This window comes from Papio anubis, chromosome 2 (genome assembly GCF_008728515.1).
Source record: "Papio anubis isolate 15944 chromosome 2, Panubis1.0, whole genome shotgun sequence".
In the NCBI taxonomy this organism is placed as follows: Eukaryota; Metazoa; Chordata; class Mammalia; order Primates; family Cercopithecidae; genus Papio; species Papio anubis.
In genome coordinates, this window is record NC_044977.1 from 103,439,214 (window position 1) to 103,465,671 (window position 26,458).

At 39.0% G+C, this 26,458-nt stretch overlaps 1 protein-coding gene across 8 annotated transcripts in view; it reads right to left on the reverse strand.

Annotated features, from left to right (window-relative positions):
• The window catches only part of GOLGA4 (golgin A4), a 118,856-nt gene that overhangs the window by 84,610 nt on the left and 7,788 nt on the right, over positions 1-26,458 (reverse strand). For 5 of the 8 annotated variants that reach the window (XM_031663480.1, XM_031663483.1, XM_031663481.1 and 2 more), the window contains exons 2-4: positions 25,969-26,058; positions 11,002-11,100; positions 4,394-4,459 (exon numbers count right to left, since the gene is read on the reverse strand). In XM_031663480.1, the coding sequence (XP_031519340.1) occupies positions 4,394-4,459; positions 11,002-11,100; positions 25,969-26,058 (255 nt within the window). Of the gene's footprint in view, positions 1-4,393; positions 4,460-10,687; positions 10,716-11,001; positions 11,101-25,968; positions 26,059-26,458 lie in introns of those variants that run through there. The other 3 variants (XM_031663482.1, XM_031663484.1, XM_031663485.1) reach the window with 2 other exon arrangements.

The window sequence follows — 26,458 nt, forward strand, 5'->3', positions numbered from 1 at the left end:
CCAGGAGTGAAATACTCCAGGGAATCTGACATCATGTGGAGGCAAAAAACACAGGGAAAAAAAAAAAAGATTCTCTTCAGTCTAGAGTTTAAAAAATCAAAACAGAAATGTTCTGCTCACAGATTCTAGAGATTTAATAATACTGGGCAAGGTAGGAGTAAGAGCAGATAATATGCCCCATGCCCTTCATACACCCAGATATATCACAGGTGGTTTAAAAGAGTAAAAACTGGAAATAACCCAAACGTTTATCATTACAGGATACAGTTTATAAATTATAGTATATGGAGAGCACTCCCCAAGGCAACTTGAAAAGTATGTCCTGGGCTATAAAGTATTTTCAAAAAAAAGTTAAAAATAAACAATAATATATGGAAACAAGTTCAAGATATACTATTAAATGGGAAAGGTCAAATTATAAAACAATATGTATATTGTGAACTCATTTTGACTAAGTACTCCTTATCCAAAAACCTTGGAACCAGATTTTGGAATATCTGCATATACATAGTGAGATGTTATGGGGATGAAACCCAAGTCTAAACATGAAATTCATTTATGTTTCATATACACCTTATACACATAGCCTGAAGGTAATTTTTATCATATTTTTAATCATTTCTGTACATGAAACAGTGTGCACACTGAACCATTAGAAAGCAAAGGTGTCACAATTTCAGCCACAAATACAATCTGTGGTTGTCTGGCACCACCATCACTCCTGACTCTGAACTTACATGCTACTGATAAGCAATACTTTTCTTACGCTTATTCACCCATAAGTACTTCACAGTAAAAGAAATATATATATGACATACCATTAACACAGTAAAGAAAAAAACCGTGTTCAGGGTAACTAAGCAGCACAGTAGTAACATCAGAATATCTGTAATAGCTGTTAAGCAACAGCAACAACAAACAATGGTAAGCTTTCAGTCTCTATCTACGATGCTGTGTTTTGATTGAAAAGTTACTCTACACTGTATTTTCTTTTTTTTTTTTACGTAAAAAGAAACACCAGAAGCAACTGAGGGACCAGGAAATGGGTCCACTAGGGAGGAGGAGGCATTCTGCTGGATGGCTTTTTAATTTTTTTTTTTTTTTCTTTTTTGAGACATGGTCTTGCTCTGTTGCCCAGGCTGCAGTGCAGTGGCGTGATCTCAGCTCACTGCAACCTCCGCCTCTCAGGTTCAAGTGATTCTCATGCCTCAGCCTTCCAAGTAGCTGGGAATACAGGCACGTGCCACCACACCAGACTAATTTTTATATTTTCAGTAGAGAGGAGGTTTCACCATGTTGGCCGGCCTGGTCTCTAACTCTTGACCTCAGGTGATCTGCCCACCTCAGCCTCCCAAAGTGCCAGTATTACAGGCGTGAGCCAACATGCTGGGCCTCTGCAGGCCTTTTTGACATTTTCAACAAATCTTCATACAACAGAGCAGACAAGAAGGGAAAAAAAACAGCAAGTAAAGCACATAAGTCTTGGACCCATGTGGAGCATCATGGGGAACCTGCCCTTGGCGCCATCTGGCTTGCACATGTGCCACTGTGTAACCCTTTGTGGACATACTCATATGAGAGAATCTGGGTATGCCTGGAAAAGAAAATCTTACAGCTAGAGGGTAGGGAGAGTCTTTTTTCCCTTGGGAACACTGAATAAACTATGTTGTACACCAGTGTTTTGACTCCAACTCATCACGAGGTGAGGCGTGAAGTTTTCCACTTGTGGCATCATGTGGGTACTCAAAAAGTTTCAGATTTTGAAGCATTATGGATTTCAGATTTTTGGATTAGGAATGTTCGATCTATGTAGGATACTTTGCCCCAGACATAAGAGGGTCCACAGGCTGCTATGTTTTAAGAACTCTAGGGTGTGCTTTTTACCATGTCTTCAACCTTGCTGTGAACTATGGTTTCCTGCTGCTGTCAATATGCTCAAATATAGTAAGCATTTCCCCCTCGCTTCGTGTACATACACTGTTTTTAATTTGCTAAACCCAAAATCAACTTTTCAGAAATTTGTTTAAAATAAAAGTAAACAAGCCAAATGTGATGGTTCACATTTGTAATCCCAGTCACCTGGGAGGCTGAGGTGAGAGCACTGCTTGAGCCCAGGAGTTTGAGGTTGCAGTGAGCTATGACTGCACCACTGCACTACAGCCTGGGTGACAGAGAGAGACCCTGTCTCAAAAAAAAAAAAAAACTGAGGGAAGGCATCTTTTTGTTATGAGAATGAATGAGATAATATATGTAAAATGTTTCATATATGTCTAATACACAGTACACAATAAATACCATTTTATTTTTAAAGAAAATATCTGTAATATTTAAGAAAGCGCAAAGCCCTCAGTGAGCTTATTTCCTGAATATCACCTACATTCACTCTTTGTCTTAATTAAAATTCTGAATTTGTTATAAAGTTGACTCATTCAAGTTTTTGCATTCCTAACTATAGTCTTTTTGGACTATTCCATGAGAGAAGAAAATACGCATTTCAGGCTGGGTGTGATGGCTCATGCCTGTAATCCCAGCTCTTTGGGAGGCCGAGGCGGCTGGATCACCTGAGGTCAGGAGTTCAAGAGCAGACTGGCCAACATGGTGAAACCCTGTTTGTACTAAAAATACAAAAAATTAGCCTGCCGTGGTGGCAGGAGCCTGCAATCCCAGCTACTTGGGAGGCTGAGGCATGAAAATCGCTTGAACCCGGGAGGCAGAGATTGCAGTGAGGCGAGATCACGCCATTACGCTCCAGCCTGGGCAAAGAGTGAAACTCTGTCTCAAAAGAAAAGAAAAGAAAAGAAAATATACATTTTAAATCATACTCTGTAATAGTATCATTTAAAGATTACTGGATATGTTCAGTACAGTGCTGTTTAGACTGATGCCTCCCAATATTTTACCCCTACTTCATGGAACTTATAGAAAATTATGTATTTGTAGAGAATTCGGGATTAACTGGAGTGGCTGCTCAAGACCAGAGTTAACAGACCCAGGGACTTGGGCTGTCCCCAGAACCTGACCAGCCTCACTGACAGTTATGAGGATCTAAGCTCACATGACACCCATCCACGGAGTTTTGGAAGCTCATTTAAACATTTGTTAAGACAATACTTCCGAATGTTTTGTCCAGGTAATTTAGTTCACGAATCATTTAGCTCATAAATCAACTTGTCTAGACTCATGCCCTGGGTTCGCAGAATTAGAAATACTACTATTTTACATTAGGGACTACTAAGAACAGACAGGATAATGACAATAGTCATCACTAAAACCAAAGTAAAGAAATGTTCATCTCCAACACTGCTATCACAAGGTTTTTTTTTTTTCCTTGAGACAGGGTCTCACTCTGTCATCCAAGCTGGAGCACAGTGGTACAATCTCAGCTCACTGCAGCCTCCACTCCCAGGCTCAAGCAATTATCATGCCTCAGTCCCCTGAATAGCTGGGATTACAGGCGCATACCACCACATCCAGCTAATTTTTGTATTTTTTCAGTAGAGACAGGGTTCCGCTATGTTGGCTGGGCCGGTCTCGATCCATCGACCTTGGCCTCCTAAAGTGCTGGGATAACAGGCATGAACCACCGCACCCAGCCTGCTATCACAATGATTTTTTTTTTCTTTTTTGGAAAGGTTCAAAAAAAAAAAAAAGACTTGAGCCCCTCTCTATAAATAACTTTTTAAAATCAAGGACAACCTAAACTCTAGTAGTAAAATACACTTTAAAGTAGAGAATACTTTAAAAGATCTCATTCCTTTATATTCCCCTTCCACCTTATATAACTCAGTATGTCTCTCAATATGGCTACCTCCATGATCTTTTGTAACTATAAACTCGTATCACAGTTTTTCAAAAAGTTTTTACTTTCTCATAATTATTATTATCCTTTTTTTTTTTTGGACAGAGTCTCACTCTGTCGCCCAGGCTGGAGTGCAGTGGCACAAACTCAGCTCACGGCCACATATGCCTCCTGGGTTCAAGTGATTCACATGCTTCAGCCACCTAAGTAGCTGGGATTTCAGGCATGTGCCACTCCCGGCTGACTTTTTCTATTTTTAGTAGAGACAGAGTTTCGCCATGTTGGCTAGGTTAGTCTTGAACTCTTGGCCTCAAGTGATCCGCCCACCTCAGCCTCCCAAAGTGCTGAGATTACAGACAGGCATGAGCCACAGTGCCTGGCTTCACATTAATTTTTAAAATGAGAAATAATACAATCCTGCTTTCATTTAAAACTTTTTCCAAGAAACCATGAGCAAACCTGTATTTACCATATACACTGTACTGAATATTTGGACATCGCCATTTCAATGTGAAGTCAGATGCTAATAACTAATATAGACTGACCAACACTGAAATTACTTGTTATTTTCTAAAATAACAATTAGTAACAGACCTGAGGAATGCTTGGTTCACTTCCATTAACACTGTCAGGAGATTTCGAGGCATGAGTAGATGCATTCTAAGAAAAAGAAAGAAACATTGTAAAGCAAAAGAACAAAAAACTAAAGGTTTAAAACTGTTAAGAATAAAGTCCATATACCAAGATCTATTAGATACATTTATCTACTAAACAAAATTAGTAATTGTTCATTTATTAGAATGTTTTCATGCAAGGCAAAACTATTGTAGTATGGTAAGTATTTTAGAAAATTCATTTTGCTGTAATACATAGAACTCAACAGCAAAGATTAGTATGTAGCAAAACCTATTTCAAGCTAGTCACATACCTCTTCTCATTATGTCCCCAGTTTTTCCCCCATAACAAAAATCAACATCAGGGAATCAATTAACAAATCTCACTCAAACAGAAAACTATCCAGAAAAGTAAGTAATGTCAATTTTTTCCTACAATAAAATAATACTTAAAATTATTTGGGCTAAGCTCTGAAAAATATATTGACAGCAAGAAATGGTAATGCCTCATTCATTTGAAGTTAGCAATCTAAATGAAATAATGATAATTTTCAGAAGAACTTAAAAACCTCTTCTTCCAGATGTGAAAGATTTTTGTTTTATTCTGTTCTGTTGGTATGCCAAAGGCTCCCAGTTAAGCAACATTCTACCGATTACATCATACTAGCATAGATTTCATGATACTAGATGAGATTCTTTGAAGTTCAAAATTCTACATTGCATTTATAATTCACTGTCTAACTAAAATTAGTTAGAACTATAGAAGTAACTCATGATAAAATAACTTCCATGTTTTAAACAAAACCATTCCACCAAATGCCAGCCACTATGTTTCAGTAGTTACATCTTGCATTTTGCAGTTTTGCAAAGGTGTTTTCTACTTTTTGAACACTGATTAGGTAGTTTGATGGTAAGAAATTACTAATTTTTAGGTGTGATAAATAATATTGTGGCTAAAATTTTTTAATCCTTTTTTTCTGAGACAGGGTCTTGCTCTATTGCCCAAGCTGCAGTGCAGTGGCATGCTCACAGCTGACTACAGCCTCAACCTCCCAGCCTCAAAGGATCCTCTAACCTCAGCCTCCTCAGTAGCTGGGACTACAGGTGTGCACTACCATGTCTAGCTAATTTTTGTACTTTTTGTAGAAACAGGGTTTCCCCATGTTGCCCAGGCTGGTCTCAGGTGATCTGCCCTTCTCAGCCTCCCAAAATGCTGGGATTACAAGCGTGAGCCACCATGCCCAGACATCTTTATCTTTTAGAGTAGTGGTCCCCAACCTTTCTGGCATCAGGGACGGGTTTCATGAAAGACAGTTTTTCTACAGACCAGAGGTGCAGGGATGGTTTTGGGATGATTCAAGTGCATTACATTTATTATGCACTTAATTTCTATTGTTATTACACTGTAACGTATAATAAATAATTATACAACTCACCATAATATACAATCAGTGGGAGCCCTGAGCTTGTTTTCCTACAACTAGATGATCCCACCTGGGGGTGATGGGAGACAGTGACAGATCATCAGGCATTAGATTATCATAAGGAGCACACAACCTCAATCCCTCGCATGCGCAGTTCATAACAGGGTTCGCACTCCTATGAGAATCTAATATCATCACTGATCTAACAGGAGGCAGAGCTCAGGTGGTAATGCGGGTGATGGAGAACAGCTGTAAATGCAGATGAAGCTTCACTTGCTTGCCTGTCTCTTACCTCCTGCTGTGCAGCCTAGTTCCTAACGGGCCACGGACCTGTGCCTGGAGGTTGGGAAGCACTGTTTTAGAGATATATACCAAAATATTTACTGATGGAACAGAACTTCTGAAATTTGCTTCAAATACCCAATGGGGTGGGAGTGGGGAAGCCAGGGGGAGCTGCACAAGTAGGCAAGATGGTAGTGGTGTGGTCAGGGAAGTGTGGGGTTAGGGTAATAGATAAAACAAGATGGCCATGAGTCATTAATTATTGGCATTGGGTAATGGATATGGGGAGGGGTTCTTGTACCAACACTATTCCCACTTTTGTAATATGTTTCAACTTTTCCCTAATAAAGACAAACTTTAAGTACCTCCTCTTCCCTCTAATAAAAAGCTTTCAAATTTTATCAGTCTAAGACATTTCCTTAAAGTTAGATAGGGAAGAAAGGTTGGGAGAACACAGGAATTAACTTTTATCTTCCAGTTGTATACACGGCATCTATCCATGTAACATCACAATGAATACCTTCTAGGTCTAAAAATATAATATACTACACATTATAAAAGAGGGGTCACAAATATCTGGACCACAGTCCAGTATTAACTCATGGCCTTTTAGGAACGGGGCCACACAGCAGGAGGAGAGCAGTGAGTGAGCAAGCGAAACTTCATCTGCATTTACAGCTGCTCCCTATCACTCGCATTACTACCTGAGCTCTGCCTACTATCAGATCAGTGATGACATTAGATATTCATAGAAGTGTGAACCCTGCTGTGAACTGTGCATGCGAAGGATCTAGGTTGTGTGGTCTTAATGAGAATGTAATGCCTGATGATCTGTCACTGTCTCCCATCACCCTCAGAAGGGACCATCTAGTTGCAGGAAAACAAGCTAAGGGCTCCCACTGATTCTACATTGTCGTGAGTTGTATAATTACTTCATTACATATTACAATGTAATAATAACAGAAATAAAGTACACAGTAAATGTAATACACTCGAATCATCCCAAAACCATCCCTGTGCCTCCAGTTCATGGAAAAACTGTCTTCCATGAAACCAGTCCCTGGTCCCAAAAAGGTTGGGGACAACTGCATAAAATACAAAACATACTTTATAGAGATCAACAATTCTCTTGGTCAGTTAATATATTGAAAATTAATGGACCAATTATGGAGAAAGGAAATGAAGGGGCTCCATAAAATATTTAGCTTAAGAGGAAGAACAGCAAGAGTCCATATTCTGTTTGAAGTAAATGACTTGACACATGATTGTGGTCCATACAAAAAAGCTACATTGGGCTGGCACGGTGGCTCATGCCTGTAATCCCAGCACCTTGGGAGGCCGAGGCAGGTGGATCACCTGAGGTAAGGAGTTCAAGACCAGCCTGGCCAATATCGTGAAACTCCGTCTCTACTAAAAATACAAAAATTATATTTTTTATAAAATCATCGTGGTGGCATGCACCTGTAGTCCCAGCTACTGGGGAGGCTGAGGCAGGAGAATCGCTTTAATCCTGGAGGCGGAGGCTGCAATGCGCTGAGATCACGCCATTGCACTCCAGCCTGGGCGACAGAGTGAGACTCCACCTCAAAAAAAAAAAAAAAAAAAAAAAAAGCTACATTGGCCGGGTTCAGAGGCTCACACCTATAATCCCAGCACTTTGGGAGATCGAGGCAGGCGGATCACCTGAGGTCTGGAGTTCAAGAGCAGCCTGGCCAACATAGCAAAACCCTGTCTCTACTAAAAATACAAAAATTAGCCAGGCATGGTGGCGAGTGCCTGTAATCCAAGCTGCTTGGGAGGCTGAGGCAGGAGAATCTCTTGAACCTGGGAGGCAGAGACTGCAGTGAGCCGAGATCGCACCACTGTACTCCAGCCTGGGTGACAGAGCGAGACTCCACCTCAAAAACAACAACAACAACAACAACAACAAACCAGCTACCCTACAATTGTCAGAAATATCACCCTATTAAACACACAGAGAACAACATTTAAAAACTTCTCCCCACATATGTATTTCAATTTCTGTATTAAACCACATATCTAAGTAAATGCAGGACAGCTTATGAAAAGTATTGGCCTAAGTTGCCCTGTAAATTTACATTAGGAATCTCTAGAAGTAAAATTAGAGACCTGTCATTACTTGTAATGCCTTCTCCATTTCTGCCAAACTTCTGTTCATCTTTCAGCTTTCAAATTTTGTGAAGCCCTGTATGTGAAGCTTTATATGGTTCCTGGAAGGCTAACACATTCCTTATCCCTGTGTGTGTGTGTGTGTTTTTTTTTTTTCTATGAAGCCCTAATTCCTTTGTACTTTCAGTGTATGTTGACATGTTTGTCTCCAAAGTAAACTATAAACTCTCAGAGGACAGAGCCCTACATTTTCTTCTCTTTTTTTCTCCCTTCAACTTTTAAGTTCGGGGTACATGTTCAGGATGTGCAAGTCTGTTACACAGGTATATGTGTCCCATGGTGAGAACGTGACCATTTTCATCTTAGTCCCCATGACCTAATATTCTGCCTGACTAGTAGTAAGGGCTCAACAAATGTATATTAAATCCTTATGCAATTGCTTCCTCTGAAGGCTTTCTCCTAGGGAGGTGCCTGCAGAACTAGCTCAATACATGTCAATACTCAAAACTCACCAATACTTTCTACTGGGGAAAATCAGATAAAAATTCTTCTAAAGTATATTCAACTTAAAAGCACACACAGGTTCCCTGCCAGGCTTGTCTTCAATTACATATTGTTTCAATCTTTCAACAACCATTGTATTGACTGCTGAGCACCAAGGTTACAGTAATTTTAGAATTTGGGTAAACAGCTGCATTTTTCAAAAAACTTAACTAAGGAAAAGTCAGTGCCTAGTGAGCCTATAATGGATTAGACCCTCACTAAATTTTTATTCTAATATGGACTACGCTATGGTTTCCCTTGTTCCATCGGGAGAAATAAGTTTCTGACTAGGCTGGGTGTGGTGGCTCAAGCTTGTAATTCCAGCACTTTGGGAGGCCAAGGCAGGTGGACTGCTTGAGCCTGAGTTCGAGACCAGCCTGGCCAAGATGGCGAAACTCCATCTCTACTAAAAATAGAAAAGTTAGCAAGGTACGGTGGCATGCACCTGTGGTCCCGGCTACTTGGGAGGCTGAGGTGGGCAGATCACCTAAGCTCAGGAGGTAGAGGTTGCAGTGAGCCAAGATCGGGCCACTGCACTCCAGCCTGGGTATCAGAGCGAGACCCTCTCACTCGAAAGAAAAAAAAAAGTTCTAAAGCCTCCACTTTAACATTAATAGCATTTTCAACAACAGAATAAGTACTCAATACAAATTACTTTTATGTACTTATGGAAGTGGCCCTAGGAGAACCTTTTCTGTTTTTTTTTTCTCTTTAATAGCTTCTATTACTACTACATGAAAATATACAGCAATATCATTTTATGCTTTTCAAAGTAAATTGGGCCAGACACAGTGGCTCATGTCTGTAATCCCAGCACTTTGTAAGGCTGAGGCAGGAGGATCACCTGAGGCCAGGAATTCAAGATGAGCCTGAGCAATATTGTGAGACTGTCTCTCTAAAAAGATTAAAATAAGATTAGCTGGGCATGGTGGTGTATGTCTGTGGTCCCACATACTTGGGAGGCTGAGGAAGAAGGACTGCTTGAGCCCAGGGGTATAGTGAGCTATGACTGCACCACTGCACTCCAGCCAGGGCAACAGAATGAGACCCCACACAAACAAATATATATACATAAATAAATAAAACAGTAAGTCTCTCTAACTGGGACTTCTGACTCCCTCCCAAATTAGTTTTTAAAAACAATAAGATATTACTTGTAGCCAGAGCCAAGGAGAGACCACTTTTCCCTGAGACCCAAGTTAAGGCATCACTAGAAATCCCATTATCTCCCTAGCTGCTTTCTTTCCTAAAACTGAGTTTATGAAGTAATTTAAGACTGCTGCTGGCCATATGCATACCAAGTCTTTACTGGCTACATGGTTCAAGTACAGAAATGTACTACTTCCATCACCAGCTACCTAATAAGTTAAATCAATTCTTATTGTTTAGAAAAACCTCAATCTGATGGTGTTTGCCACATTTCTCCATTTTAAACTTTCTGTTTTTGTAATTAATAGATTTGTGGAACAATTTTTTTAAAAAAGAAAGAAAAATCTCAATCCCAGTTCAGTCAGTGTTTAACACCAAAGGCTATCCTTACTGGGCAAACATCTCTAAATTCTAATTTGCTAAATTATGAGCTTACCAGATACTTTCAATAGGAAAATATCCACTTTCCTAAGATGAAATTACATACAGGATTCAAAACCGTGTGACATCAGTCAGATGAAAACAAATGAGACAATTCTCTTCTTTCAGATGTTTAATATATAAAAAACAGGTAATTGCGAAATAAGATGCAATTATCTGTTACAGTAGAATCTACCCACCTATTCAATGCTGTTTAATTATGGATTTACATAACAACGAATTTTTCCCCTAAAAACGTAAGTCATATTTCAAAATATTCTTAACCTCCCATCAATAGTAGAACAGAGATATCTAGCACTGCATACCTTTTTTTAGTTAATGAACAAACATTCCCTAGGAAAAAAAGAGGTTAGAATAAGTGAAGGCAGCTTCATTACTAAAGTAGCTACATTAGCAAAAACAGTGTTATTTTTGTTGCAGTTAAAAAGCTACCAGGAAGCACACCAGCCATCAGAATTCAGCAATTTACTCTCTGATTTTTTTAAAGCAGGGTTAGCAACAGGACACTGAAGATACTTTGAGAGATAGTAAGTGGCAAGTAACATGAGATTTGCTTCTACATTGCCAAATTACTTTGCTTCCCCACAAAGGGAATGCAGAAAGCGGTGGAAGGACTCACCACACTGTCACTCTGTGTTTTAGGATGTTTGGAGGAATCCAAAGCAAATATAGTATACTCAGAGAGAAAAGCAGGCTCTGCTATCATCCCGGCTAGTAGCTGTCTCATTCAGTGTAATAAGCAAAAGTATAAAAATAAAACAAATGATGAAAAACAAATCATAATGGCATGTTGCAAAGTGTTCTCACCACGCAGCATGCATAACACTATAATGGACATCAGTACCACCATCACCACCACCACCCCACCACCATCCCACCCACAGAAATAATAAGCTGCTAGAAAAGATCAGGAATGGAGATGAGTGATCAGTTTAGGATCTCAAAATCCAACCTATGAACAACTTGCTTATTGGCATACAAATGATATATGCAACAGGAACCACTGCACACAGAGTGCCTGGCACTCTGTTATAAAAATCAATACCAATTAACAACAATACATGGGCTGGGTGTGGTTACTCAGGCCTGTAATCCCTGCACTTTGGGAGGCTGAGGTGGGCAGATCACAAGGTCAGGAATTCAAGACCAGCCTGACCAATATGGTGAAACCCCGTATCTACTAAAAATACAAAAATTAGCCAGGTGTGGTGGTGCGCACCTGTAGTCCCAGCTACTCAGGAGGCTGAGGCAGGAGAATCGCTTGAACCCAGGAGGCAGAGGTTGCAGTGAGCCGAGATCGTGCCATTGCACTCCAGCCTGGGTGACAGAGTGAGACTCTATCTCAAAAAACAAAACAAAACAAACAACAAAAAAACACATGATGGGACATAGTTTCAGACACGTGAGCTAAGTAAGTTATCGAGATCTTGTCTATAGCATAGTGCCTACAGTTAACAATACTGTATTATAATGTTAAAAAATAATTTTTTTTTTGAGACAAGGTCTAGCTCCATCGCCCAGGCTGAAGCACAGTATTGCAATCTCAGCTTACTGTAACCTCCACCTCCTGGGCTCAAGCCATCCTCCACCTCAGCCTCCTGAGTAACTGGGACTACAGGCGCACATCACTACGCCTGCTAATTTTTGTATTTTTTGTAGAGACGGGGTTTCACCACATTGCCCGGGCTGGTCTCAACTCCTGAGCTCAAGCGATTCACCTGTCTCGGCCTCCCAAGTGCTGGGATTACAGGCATGAGCCAGCACACCTGGCCTAAAATTTTCTCGAAAAGTAGATCTTATGTTACTTCCTACCACAAATAGTAACAGTGGAGGTAGGAGAAAACTTTGGGAGGTAATAGATATGCCTATGGCCTTGATGGTGGTGATGGTTTCACAGGTGTATACTTATCACCAAATTCATCAAATTGTATACATTAAGTATGCACAGTTTATTACATGTCAATCATACTTCAATAAAGTGGGCTTAAAAATGCATAGTAAAGAACACAATGTCTTAGAATAACATTTATAAATACTGACCCATTCATTTTTACATATTCAAAAAATAGCATGAAAACACATGGAGAGAATAAAACATAAAACACTTTAATCATTTATTTGTACTTACAGACCACATTATTTTTCTCTAAAATATGTACAGAAGAAACATTTGAAACTTAATAATAAGTTTAAAGACATTTTCTGTTACACTAGTGCTTTTGGTACATATTATCTTCTGTGCTTTAGTTTTCTTTCAGAAACTGTATGCTACACACCAAAATACTGACAATCATGAATTACATGTGCAATAAATTATAATCAGAACGAATTTTTTGATGAGGGAGGTTACACAAATCTACACGTGATAAAATTGTATAGAATTATACACACACACACACACACACAGAGACAGAGAAGATGTGAGCATGTAAAACTGGTAAAATTTGAGTAAGTTCTATGGATGTCACAGTTTACCAATGTCAGTTTCCTTGTTTGGACAGTGTACTATGGTTATATAAGGTGTTACTATTGGGGAGAAATAGGTGATGCGTATATAGGGTCTCCCCCACAAAAGATGTCAGAACCTCCTATGAATCTATAACTATTTCCAAACAAAAACTAAAACCAGCCCGGACAACATAACGAAACCCCATTTCTACAAAAAATACAAAACATTTGCCAGGCATGGTGGCACACACCTGTAGTCCCAGCTACCTGGGAGGCTGAGGTAGGAGGCTCGCCTAAGCCTGGCAGTGAGCTGTGATCACACCACTGTACTCCAGCCTGGGCAAAAGAGTGAGATCCTGCCTAAAAAAAATTTTTTTGAAACATGAATTTGGCAGTTAATACATTATCTAATATGGTGATAAATTACATATTATATCATATATAAGTATCTGAAAAAAAGTGCAAAAGCTTAAGAACATAAACTTTTCATCTCAGTACTGTAGAGTTATGAATACTAACTAGAGCCTTAACTAACTGTTCATTTGGTCCTACATTAGAGACCATCATAATTATAAACAGGAAAAACATTTCAAAGTCTTTTATATTATGTAATAACTAGTACTTCTTGGACAGGATTCAGCAATTTACACTAAATTCTTAATTTTAGTATTAGTAGTATACTAAAATATGCTAAATGCCTCCTCGGCTCTAGGGTATCATCATATCCAAGTTTCTACTCCTGCTGAAAATCTTACTCTCCCAGGAACTCAGATTATCCTTAGAATGGATGTTAAATTTAAGTTAAAGGCTATAAAAAATTCACTCTTCTTAGACTTCCAAAGTTAATTTTTGTAATGAAGTCACTCTTGTCCACATTAAAAAATAATTCAAAACTTCAGAGGAGTATATTTGAAATTTTAAGAGAAAAAGAAAAAAGCTAATGTCCAGCATAGAAAAATGGCCACCATTTCAAAAGGTGCTGCCAAACAAAAATGTACACTATGACCTCTAACCCTAGCAAAAGCAAAGTATATCAAAATTAGTGTCCACTGACAGTCACCTCAAAGCCTAAGTAGTCTTTGTGGTCCTTGTTATCTCCTTCTTATGCCTGAAAAAGTCTCATAAGCAATAGTTCTCTAATATTCTCACTAAGATTCTGTCTCAACTGCATCTCTCAAACTCTTCAAATGGAAAACCAACTCGGATGCAATTCTGCTAAGGATTTAATCCACCTCTTCTGTGTGGTTCCCCACTGAAGCCATCAGTTGAACCAACACTGAAGTTATATGTGTCTGAACATTCATGAAGACTATCTGAAACTCTCAGCAGATATGCATTGAAGGCTTTCAATCTATCCTCCATGTCTCATATTCTCATATAAGTATGCGTGTGTATATAAAAGTATATCAAAATTAGTGTCCATTGACAGCCACCTTAAAGCCTAAGGAGTCTTTGTTGACCTTGTTATTTCCTTCCTAAATAAATACACATACATACATGAGTGTGACGTGGAGGATATACAGTCATGCATTGCTTAACAATAGGGAGGGGATACATGCTGAGAAATGTATTGTTAGGCCATTTTGTCACGTGAACATCATGGAGGGGTGTCCAAGGCAGAAAATACAGTCATGGGTTCTTAGTTTCTGTTTCTAGTTGAATCAGTAAGGACCTTTCCTCATCCCTCTTTTCCACTTATCACTAGAGACAAAAACTAAAAACCATGCCTTTAGGCTGCTAAAAGACTAAAACAAAACACAACAAGAACAGCAGCAAAATAAGCTGGGTTGGACAAGCATACTTACACAAACCTAGAGGGCATAGCATACTACATACCTAGGATACATGGTAGAGCCTATTGCTCCTACACTACAAACTAGTCCATCATGTTACTGTACTGAATATTGCAGGCGGCTGTACTACCACGGTAAGTATCTATGTAAACACAGAAAAAGTATAGTAAAACTACAGTAAAAAAGAAAAAATGACACGACTCTATAGGGCACTCATTTGTCATGAATGAAGATTGCAGGACTAGAAATTGCTCTGGGTGAGTCACTGAGTGAGTGGTGAGTGAAGGTGAAGTCCTAGGACATTACTGTGAGCTTTTATACCACTGGCTGCACAATAGGTTTGTTTATACCGGCATCACCACAAACACATTACAATAACTACATGTCATTAGGCAATAGGACTTTTTCAGCTCCATTATAATCCTATGGGACAAAGATTATAATTATTTTTCTCTAAAATATGTACAGAAGAAACATTTGAAACTTTATAATAAGTTTAAAGACATTTTCTGTTACACTAGTGCTTTTGGTACATATTATCTTCTGTGCTTTAGTTTTCTTTCAGAAACTGTATGCTACACACCAAAATACTGACAATCATGAATTACATGTACAATAAATTATAATCAGAACGAATTTTTTGATGAGGGAGGTTACACAAATCTACACATTATAATCTTATAGTCTTATTGTCATATATGCGGTCCATCACTGAACGAAACATCATTATGAGGCATATCGTATATTTTTCCTTAATCTTGGTGGTTTTGGTAGGATTACTCAGTATTCTTTTTGTTTTTGTTTTTTAAATGAAAATAAAGAGACATAGGGTTTTGCCATGTTGCCCAGGCTAATCTTGAACTCCTGGGTGCTAGCAATCCACCTACCTCAACCTCCCAAACTGCTGGGATTACAGGCATGAGCCATCACGCCTAGCCAGTGTTCTTTTTGAATTCTATAATTTTCTCTGTAACTGGCATCAGTCTGAGTTTTATTGTGATTTACACGTTTACATCAATTTTTTTTTCATTTCCAGGATTTTTTTTTTCTTTCTTTCTTTCTTTTTTTTTTTTTTTTTTTGATGGGAGTCTGTCGCCCAGGCAGTGGCGCCATCTCAGCTCACTGTAACCTCCACCTCCTGCGTTCAACCAATTCTCCTGCCTCACTCAGCCTCCCGAGCAGCTGGGATAACAGGTATGCACCACCATGCCCAGCTAATTTTTGTAATATTAGTAGAAATGAGTTTTTGCCATGTTGGACAGGCTGGTCTCGAACTCCTGGCCTCAAGTGATCTGCCCGCCTTGGCCTCCCAAAGTGCTGGGATTACAGGCATGAGCCACCATGCCCAGCCAATTTCCAGGATTTCTAATTAGTTCTTTTTCATATCCATCTAGTCTAGTTTTGTTTTGGCCTGTTTTTCTCCCACAATTTTCTGTTCTTTTTAAGAAAATTATTACTTCCTTTTCCTTACTGAAGAAAGTTGTTTTAAAGTAATTTCCAGACTGTTGTATTACTTTAATTTCATCTGGAGTAAATATGTCTTAATCTCTGTTTTTACTGGTTGCCCTCTTAACATTTATTTTAGAATTTTCATTTACAGGCTCATCTTGAAAAAGGTATTATCTTTGTCCTTCCTCCTGTGCTCATCCCTCCTTATCCAGCCAATCTGATACCCAAGGCCTTGGTTTGGGTTTCTTACCTTATGGCAATATAGGGGTTATCACAAACTCAGTCACTAAGCTAATGTGAGGTTGGATTCGATTCTTGGTCATGAGGCCTCCCTAAGGAGAGCAGTTTCCCATAATGGACAATTGAGAGCACTGGGCAGCAGTTAGCAACAGCTTTTTTCAACTTCCTTTCACCAGTGGTAGGAGCCCCACATTAGCTCTCAGCTTGTAACACAAAATCTCCTCTGTATAGAACATCTCCAGTCCTTCTCAACCAGAGTTCAAAGAGAAAATTAAATCCAAATGCCTGCATACAATGAATTAAAGTATCTACTATGTATATATAGCATGGTAATAGTTTCATACAATACTTGGAAGAATAAAAAATGCAGTTACTCAAATCATTTTCCACAGAGCTTAATTCTCTCAAAAACCCTAGTTGAAAATGGCTGCCTTTGTCCCAACCCCAAACCCTCTAGGACCAAGGATTTACTCCCTCTCAGCCCACGGAGATGTTTACCTTGTTTGTGAACTCAGATACATGTCTCAATGTTTTTTAAGTTTTATCTACCACTTCTGTGACTAAAACAGCAAGGACGCCTCAAGGGTCAAATCACAGCACGATTTGACCGAAAGTCCTGAAGTCTTCTGGGGAGGATTTAGCATGTTAGGCAGCATGCCATCGTGACTGATTATTTCCAACAACAACCAGCAGCCTTTTTTTTTTTTTTTTTTTTTTGAGACAGGGTCTTGCTCTGTCACTAAGGGTGGAGTGCAGTGGCACAGTCATGGCTCGCTGCAACCTCGACCCCCTGGGATCAAAAAATCTTCCTACTTCAGCCTCTTAAGTAGCTGGGACCACAGGTGCACACCAGCACATGTGGCTAATTTTTTTGATTTTTTTTTTTTTTTGGTAGAGACAGGATCTCACTATGTTGCCCACACTGGTCTCCAACTCCTGGGTTCAAGCATTCCTCCTGCTGCAGCCTCTCAAATTGCTGGGATTACAGGTGTGAGCCACCACATCCAGCCTAGAAGTCCTTTCCCATGTGAAAAAACTTATTTGAAATTCCTTGAAAAACTTATTTATTTCAGTGATTTTTAGATTCCTTTTTACTCATAGGCAACAAAGGCTTGATTATCATCTCTCATGTATAATACTGGGGGAAGGGCCTAAAAAGTTTAGTGCCTTAGCAAAAAAGTTTAGTGTCTTAGCAAGGGTGTAAATCCCTCTTCCTCAAAGACAGATAGCCCTGTTTCTTTTTTTTTTTTGAGACGGAGTTTCACTCTTGTTGCCCAGACTGGAGTGCAGTGGCATGATCTTGGCTCATTGGAACCTCTACCTCCCGGGTTCAAGCGATTCTCCCACCTCAGCCTACTGAGTAGCTGGGATTACAGGCACCCGCCACCACGCCCAGCTAATTTTTTGTATTGGCCAGGCTGGTCTCGAACTCCTGACCTCAGGTAATCCACCATCCTCGGCTTTCCAAGGTGCTGGGATTACAGGCATGAGCCGCCACGTCTGGCAGATGGTCCTGTTTCTATCTTCTCAGATACTGTTAAGTACAACTGTTAGTAGAACCCTTATGATTTTGGGTCAATTAAATTCATCCAATCTGTGACCCAGGATGGCTTTGAATGAGACCCAATACAACTTCATAAACTTTCTTAAAACATTATGAGACTTTATTTATTTTTTTTTTTAGTTCATCAGCTATTATTAGTGTTAGCGTATTTGATGTATGGCTCAAGACAATTCTTCTTTCAATGTGGCCCAGGGAAGCCAAAAGATTGGACACCCCTATAAAAAGTACCTGTGATAATATACTCTACAGAAGATACAAGAATAAAATGGTTTACAGTAGCAGCAGGTGAAGAAATATCCAGTACAGACTGTGGGTAAATCATGTTGATCAAATTCAAGATCAAAACTCAAGGCTCTATTTCGTCTATATGGATAGTTTTACTACATAGAAAGCCTTTAAACAAAATGGCAGCATAAAAGGACAAGGTAACTAACTTTCCCTAGTCTTAATCGCCAATGAAAAGACCAAGGGTATATAAGATAGGAAAAAACATGTATCAGCCCAGAAACCAGGAAAGAAGAAGTAATTTAGATTCAAGGAAGTTTTGCTAAGTCCAAGACGCCTCAGGCTTAAGTAAAATAAGTTATGAAAGATCAGCTTTCCACTCCAATTACGAAAATACTCAGCATATGCAACAAGAAAGTGGAACCAAAGGTTTGTTCTTCAAAAGATCAACAAAATTGACAAACCATTAGGTACACTGACAGAGGGGAAAAAAGAAGACTCATATCATGAAAATCAGGAATGAAGGAGAAGAAATTACCACTGAATTTGCAGAAAAGGATTACAAAGCTATACTATGTGTTAAAAGCAAAGGTTTTTGCCTCATTTGAGAATGGGCTGCTTAGTTAGCAGCCTGCAATTGGCAGACTTGACTACTGTGACTGCCTGAGACTCAGGAGCTGTTACAAAAACTACATTCCTAATTTAGGATTTCAGTTTGCTTATGTACTAAGGCTACAGTTCCTTACATAGGGACTCAAGATATACAGGTAGCCTCAGGCCAAATTTAGTTTAATTTATGCCAACAAATGAGATAAATGAAATGGACAAATTCCTAGAGATACACAAATTACAAAACTAACTCAAGAAGAAGCAAAATCTGAACAGAGCTATAAAAAGTAGATACTGAATTAGTTATCAAAACACTTCCCTCGGAAAAAAGCCCAGGACACATGATTTCAATGGTAGATTCTACCAAACATTTAAAGAAGAATTAACAGCAATTCTTCACAAACTCTTGAAAAAATACAAGAGAAGTGAACACTTTCCAACTCATTTCATGGGGCCTGTATTACTGATACAAAAACCAGGTTATCACAAAAAAAGAAAACTGCAGACCAGCATTTCTTATGAATATAGACAAAAAAATCCTCAACAAAATACTAATGAATCAATCCAGTAATATATAAAAAAATTATATACCAGAAACACGTGACATTTATTGCAGGAATACATGGTTAATTTAACCTCTGAAAACCAATTAACACGACATTCAATATAATAAAGGATTTAGGAAGGAATGTTTCTCATGTACTACTTTGAAGATACTTCCCAGTAATCTCTAAAACGATGCCTTTAAGCCATATAAGCCTTGAAACATAAAATAAATCTCTAAAATGTGCTTAAGAATGCTCAAAAACTGGGGCCAGGTGTGGTGGTTCATGCCTGTAATCCCAGCACTTTAGGAGTTCAAGGTGGGTGGATCACTTGAGCGCCAGGAGTTCCACTCTAGCCTGGCCAACATGGTGAAACCTCATCTCTACTAAAAACACAAATATCAGCCAGGCGTGGTGGCACATGCCTGTAATCCCAGCTACTCAGGAGGCTGAGGCACAGGTTGCAGTGAGCCAAGATCATGCCACTGCACTCCACCCTGAGCGACAGAGCAAGATTCCATCTCATACATACATACATACACACTTAAAAATTATATATAGAGAGATATATATGTATATGAAAACACACCTAATTCTGGAATTTAATTTAAAAACAATATGCAAGTTGTTCATGGATGAGTCCCCAGGATAACAATAGACACGTTTACTATGGCCCCTAATAAATGAGGAAGTGTCTCAAGAAGACAGCAAACCGGAGAGAGCAGGATAGGAGGCAAAGTGAAGCTATCAATCCTTCCTTCACAAATTCAATAGGCAAAGCGACACAGAGATAACATCCCTAGGACCTTAATCCACATAAAGTGCACCTGTTCCCCTCCCCTAAAAAGAGGAAGCGGAGCAGGCCCTCCCCTCTTCTGAGGCTGTCCCTAATAACTTACTTAGTGCCCACTATGTGCAAATTACCACACTAGAGATTTACATGCCATCTTATTGATAATCTCCAAAACTTCACAAATTTCTCATTACACAAATGAGAAAACCTGAGACTGAAAAGTTAACTTTAATAAATCTTTCGGTCAGCAAATGGCAAAGCCAGGATGTAAACTTAGGCTTATCCAGGTAACACCAAAAACCATCCTTTCCTCATCAGTCTATTCCAGGGCTTATTCCAAACTAATACAGTATACAGATTTTTACTCCCTTAAAAAAAATCATTAGACTCAGTTATAAAAAGAAAGTAGATACACGCTACAACACAAAAGAATCTTGAAAACATTAAGCTAAGTAAAAGTGGTCAGACACAAAAGGTAACATATCAAATGATTCCATTTATATGAAATATCCAGAAAAGGTAAATCCATTAAGACAGAAAGCAAATTAATGGTTGCCAGGGGTTGGAGGAAGGAGGAATGGGAATGACTGCTTAATCAGCGTGGGGTTTCATTTTGGGGTGATGGAAATGTTATGGAACTAGATAGATGTGATGAATGTACAACACTGGGAATGTACTAAATGCTACCTGTTTGCTTTAAATGGTTAATTTATGTTATATGAATTTAAACTCAATTAAAAAAAAAATCAGGGTCCCTTGAGCCTAAGAGTTGGAGGCCAGCCAGAGCAACATAGTGTGAGACCCTCTCTCTGAAAAAGTCCAGGTCCAATCTGGAGTGGGGCAGAGGATAGGAGGATGTTAGCTTCATTTGCTCTAGTTAATCCCTTACAGGATCCTACATTACATATTGCTCTAAAGCAACCCATACCTAGGAAAGCAAAAAAGATTAACCTCAAACAACAACAAGGACAGGAAGCCCTACTCTGAGGATAGTGGGGCTATGCCTAGGATCACCAGTAGAGAGTGCTATGATCAAACAGACAGATCTGTCATTTGCGCAGGATAGGAGAGTACCCAGAGTAGACTTATGTAGACTTCAGAGTCAATGCAAATTCAGTCTACTCTCCTCTGCCTTCAATGTTTATAATAATACAGATTTTTTAAGTCCCTTTTTTTTTTTTTGAGATGAAGTTTTGCTTTTATTGCCCAGGCTGGAGTGCAACGGCACGACCTCGGCTCACACTGCAACCTCTGCCTCCTGAGTTCAAGCGATTCTCCTGCTTTACCTCCCGAATAGCTGGGAGTATGGTATTGAATCAAAGACAAAGAGAACAGTGGAACAGAATACAGAAAGCTCAGAAAAAAAGCGACTCAAATATGGACATGAATATAAAGCGTGAATGTAAAACGATACTCATTAAGACAGTGTGGTATCAAAGACAAAGAGAACAATGGAACAGAACAGAGAACTCAGGAACAAAGCCACTCAAATATGGACATATGGACACAATTAATGAAAAAATGTACAACAGTAAAGCAGTGTGAAAAAGATGAGACAACTGGATAAACATATTGGAGGCGATGAAACTTGATCCCTACTTCACACCATATTGAAAAATCATTTCCCAGGCTCAAGGGATCCTCCTGCCTCAGCCTCCTGAGTAGCTGGGACTACAGGTGCACACCACTGTGCCTGGCTTGGATTTATTTTAAGTGTTAAGTGTTGTTTTTTCTGTTTGTTTGTTTGTTTGGCCCTGTGTGGTGATTCATGCCTGTAATCCCAGCACTTTACAAGGCCGAGGTGGATGGATCACTTGAGCTCAGGCAGTTGAAGCTGTGGAGTGCTGAGATTGTGACCCTATGCTTCAATCTGGGCAACAGAGTGAGATCCTGTCTCAAAAGACAAAAAAATGCTTTTTTTTTTTTTTTGGAAGAAAAATGTGGAAATTTAGCTCAAAACATAAATATTTGTCCATAGCAACAGTAGACACAGTAAAGTCTACATATCTGGAATGCTTAGGTAGTAGAATGGTTTCATTAAGTTAATTTCCTTGTCAATTAAAAAAAGGTTTTGCCTTTTTCTCTATTGCTGAAAATACTAACATGTCTACTTTCCTGTGTTGGTAAATACTGTATATAAACCCAAATAAATCTGTCTTTGTTTGGAGTGCCTTAGGCTTCTTTATAAAAGGGACACAAAGGCCGGGCGCGGTGGCTCACACCTGTAATCCCAGCACTTTGGGAGGCCGAGGCAGGTGGATCACCTGAGGTCAGAAGTTCAATACCAGCCTGGCCAACATGGTGAAATTCTGTCTCTACTAAAAATACAAAAAGTTAGCTGGGCATGGTGGTGGGTGCCTGTAATCCCAGTTAATCGGGAGAATGGGGCACGGAGAACTGCTTGAACCCGGGAGGCAGAGGCTGCAGTGAGCTGAGATCGCACCACTGCACTCCAGCCTGGGTGACAGAGTGAGACTTCATCTCAAAAAATAATAATAGTAATAATGATGATGATGACAAGAAAACAAACCTATAAGGATTTTGACTGGGATCGCACTGAGTCTATAGATTAGTTTGGAGAAAATCTTAATATTGCAAATCAAACTTTATCATCTTTTTAGTATTATAAATAGCTTACTACAGTAAGCCTTGCGGATATACATTTAAAATGCTATTGTTCTACAGGACAGATTTCTAGAAATGGGATTTCTAGATAATAGGGTACAAGCTAATTTAAAAATTGTAAAAATACGGCCGGGCACAGTGGCTCGCACCCGTAATCCCAGCACTTTGGGAGGCTGAGGCGGGCAGATCACAAGGCCAAGAGATTGAGACCATCCTCAGCAACATGGTAAAACTCCGTCTCAAGTAAAAATACAAAAAATTAGCTGGGCGTGGTGACGCCCACCTGCAGTCTCAGCTACTCAGGAGGCTGAGGCAGGAGAACCACTTGAACGTGGGAGGCGGAGGTTGCAGTGAGCCAAGACCGCACCGCTGAACTGCAGCCTGGCGATAGAGCAAGACTCCGTCTCAAAAAAAAAAAAAAATTGTAAAAATACATACAAATTGTCCTGATGGGGATTACTTTAAAACAATTTAAAAAACAAAACAAAACACCTTTATTTAGATGTTGAGAGCAAAATAAACAAAAGGTACATAGTACAGTTTTTACACTCAAAGTTCATGTCACATACGCTATATCCTTGATGCATATACTGAAATGATCTGATAAAGTTGCATAAAAGTACAGAGTATATACACAGTCTCCTGAGATCTTATTTTCTTAAGCATTACTTACGTTATTGCATTTACGATTTCAAATACAATATTGTTGAACTCAGTTTATACATATAACCAATTCGAATGAAAGCTGCAGTACTGAGTTGTAATGTTTTTGCAATCAGTATTAATGGCATCATTTCTATACTCAGCATATTGATTGACATTATAGTATATTAGTTTGCATACAATAAAGTGAAACACTGAAAATAGTGCAGAATTATGCTGATTGCTACCACTGCTTTTTTTTTTTTTTTGAGACAGAGTCTCGCTCTGTCGCCCAGGCTAGAGAGCAGTGGCACAATCTCAGTTCACTGCAACCTCCACCTCCTAGGTTCAAGCGATTCTCCTGCCTCAGCCTCCCAAATAGCTGGGATTACAGGCACGTGCCACCACACCCGGCTGACGGCTACCACTGCTTTTTAAAAATACTTTTTAAAAATCTAGGATGCTTTAAAACAATTTAATTGAATATACTGTTACAAAGTAATTATTTCTGAAAGATTTGGTTTTAGTACTCTTTTACAATCGATCAAGTCAGCTAAAGGTTATTTCTTTCTTTCTAAATTTTAACAATCCTAGCTAAGAGATGGTTTCGGATAGAATGACAAAGCATTGTCATCACTTCATCTCCTTGCTTTTTAAGCTTTTTTGACAACTTTAACAGGTACTTTGGACCACAGAGTGCAATATAAACCTTACTTCAACTTATTTTATAATAAAGGATTTTTCAATTATATAAAGTTTTTTATTAAAAGGACATTAATTTTTCATCATCTCCCTCCACCCTATCTGGTTTCTCATTTTGTTGAACTTCTAGGATAGAAGGTACTGTCAGGGATGGGACATAGATGGGACCCAGGCGTTTTTTTTTTTTTCTTTTTTCAAGTAAGCCTAGGTCTTACTGTGTCACCCAGGCGAGCGCAATCATGGCTCACTGCAGCTTTGACCTCCAAGGCTCAAGTAATCCTCCTGCCTTAGCCTCCTGAGTAGCTGGGACCACACAGGTGCATGCCACCATACCTGGCTAATTTTATTTTATTTTTTTTTGTAGAAACAGGGCCTCACTCTGTTGCCCAGGCTGGTCTCAAACTCCTGGACTCGAGCAATCCTCCTGCCTTGGTCTCCCAAAGTGCTGGGATTACAGGCATGAGCCACCACACTTGGCCTAAAACTAAGAACTTCTGTTCATCAAAGGACATCGTTAAGAAAATGAATGGCAAGCCAGAGTGGGAAGATATCTGCAAGATATATATTCAACAAAAAACTCCTATGTATTCTATATTTTTTAAAAACTCCTACAAATCAATTTTTTAAAAAGATAATCCAACAGAAAAATGGGCAAGGGACTTCAGCACTCACAAAAGAAGACATCAAATGGCCAATAAACAGATGAAAATGCTCAATCTTGTTAGTTATCAGAGAATGCAAATTAAAACTAAAATGAAAGACCACCACCAGAACAGCTGAAATGAAAAAGACTGTTTTCCAGCATATTTACACAGAGTAGAAAAATAAAGACTCTCAAAAATATAGGGCAAAAGCAACTTTCATAAGCTCCTGGTGGGAATTTAAATTTCTACAACCACTCTGGAAAACCATCAGCATTATCTTCTTAAGTGTTACTCCAAAGTACATACCAACAGAAATGCAGGTACATGTACACCAAAAGAAATGTACAATAATGTTGATGGCAACCTAATTCATAGTAGCCAAAACCTGCGGACAACCCAAATGTTTAACTACAATGTCTACATTTAGAAAGCATATTTAAGAGGTAAAACTATTTAAAAAAAAAAAAAAAAAAAAAAAGGCAAGCAAATACCAAAAATTCAGGATGGTGGTAATCCTTCAGGGGGAAAGAGGGAGCACTACAGTGCTGACAGTGTTCCTTTGCTTGACCTGGGAGGATTCACTTCATGATTAATTTGCTGATCTGTGTATTTATGTTTTACCTTCTTTTTGTACATGTGTTACACTTCACAGAAAAACAAAGTTGGAAATAATGAGTTTTAATGCCAGCTGCTGGTTACACGGAATAAGTTCAATAAGTTACTTCTCAGTTTCCACTCACCAGCTTCAAAAAATGATGCTATGTTGAACAAATTTATCAAATTATTCTGAAAACTTCAACTATTAAATCCAGAATGTATTATCCTCTCAAATTAAGGTTCTCAACAAACCAAGTTTACAAAGCATAACTGGAAGAATCACTTGAGCCCAGGAGTTCAAGACCAGCCTGAGCAACACAGTGGGACCCCATCTACAAAAAATTTAAACATTAGCCAGGCATGGTGGCATATGCCTATAGTCCCAGCTACCCAGGAGGCTGAAGTTAGAGCATCACTTGAACCCAGAAGGTCAAGGCTGCAATGAGTAGTGATGGTGCCACTGCACTCTAGCCTGGGTGACAGAACCAGATCCAGTCTCAAAAACATACATACATACATATATACATACATGCATAAATCATAACTGCTATTTGTGAAAAAAAGACTAATTGTGTTACTAATAAAACTCTACCTAGGAATTAAATGGCTGACTTGTCAAAATAGTTTCCCATTTTGTTATCAACAGCATTACATTTTAGATTAATTAGTTTATTGTAAGAGGTATACTAGAAAAATAATTCCAAACTTACCTCTCTATTGGGTGTACCTTCATCAAGTTGCTCTGTAAATGAAGATGTCCTGCTCCTCGTTCTTGTTGGTGTTGAAGAATTGGAGGAAGCCTAGATTTAAAAATTATTGCACAAATTAGCAAGACTATATTGACTAGTGAACTATGTACTAGGTAGTCCTTCTCTCAGTCCATGCCCAAAGAATTCAGTGAAAGAAAGGAAAAGAGCAAAAACATGAAAAGCAGAAAAGGATAACAAATATAATCAACTAGAAAACCCAGGCTACCTACCAGGTCCCTGGCCTAACTCTGCCACCAACTAGAACTATGATCTTAGCTACATGAACTTTTTGAGGACTATGTGTCTCCACATATATAAAATAAAGTCATGATACTAATGTAAGATGATAATATTAGAGAAAACTGAAGTCAGGTGAGGGGTACATAAAAACTCTCTGCACTACCTTTATAACTTTTCTATAAACCAAAATTATTCCAAAATTAGAAGTTCA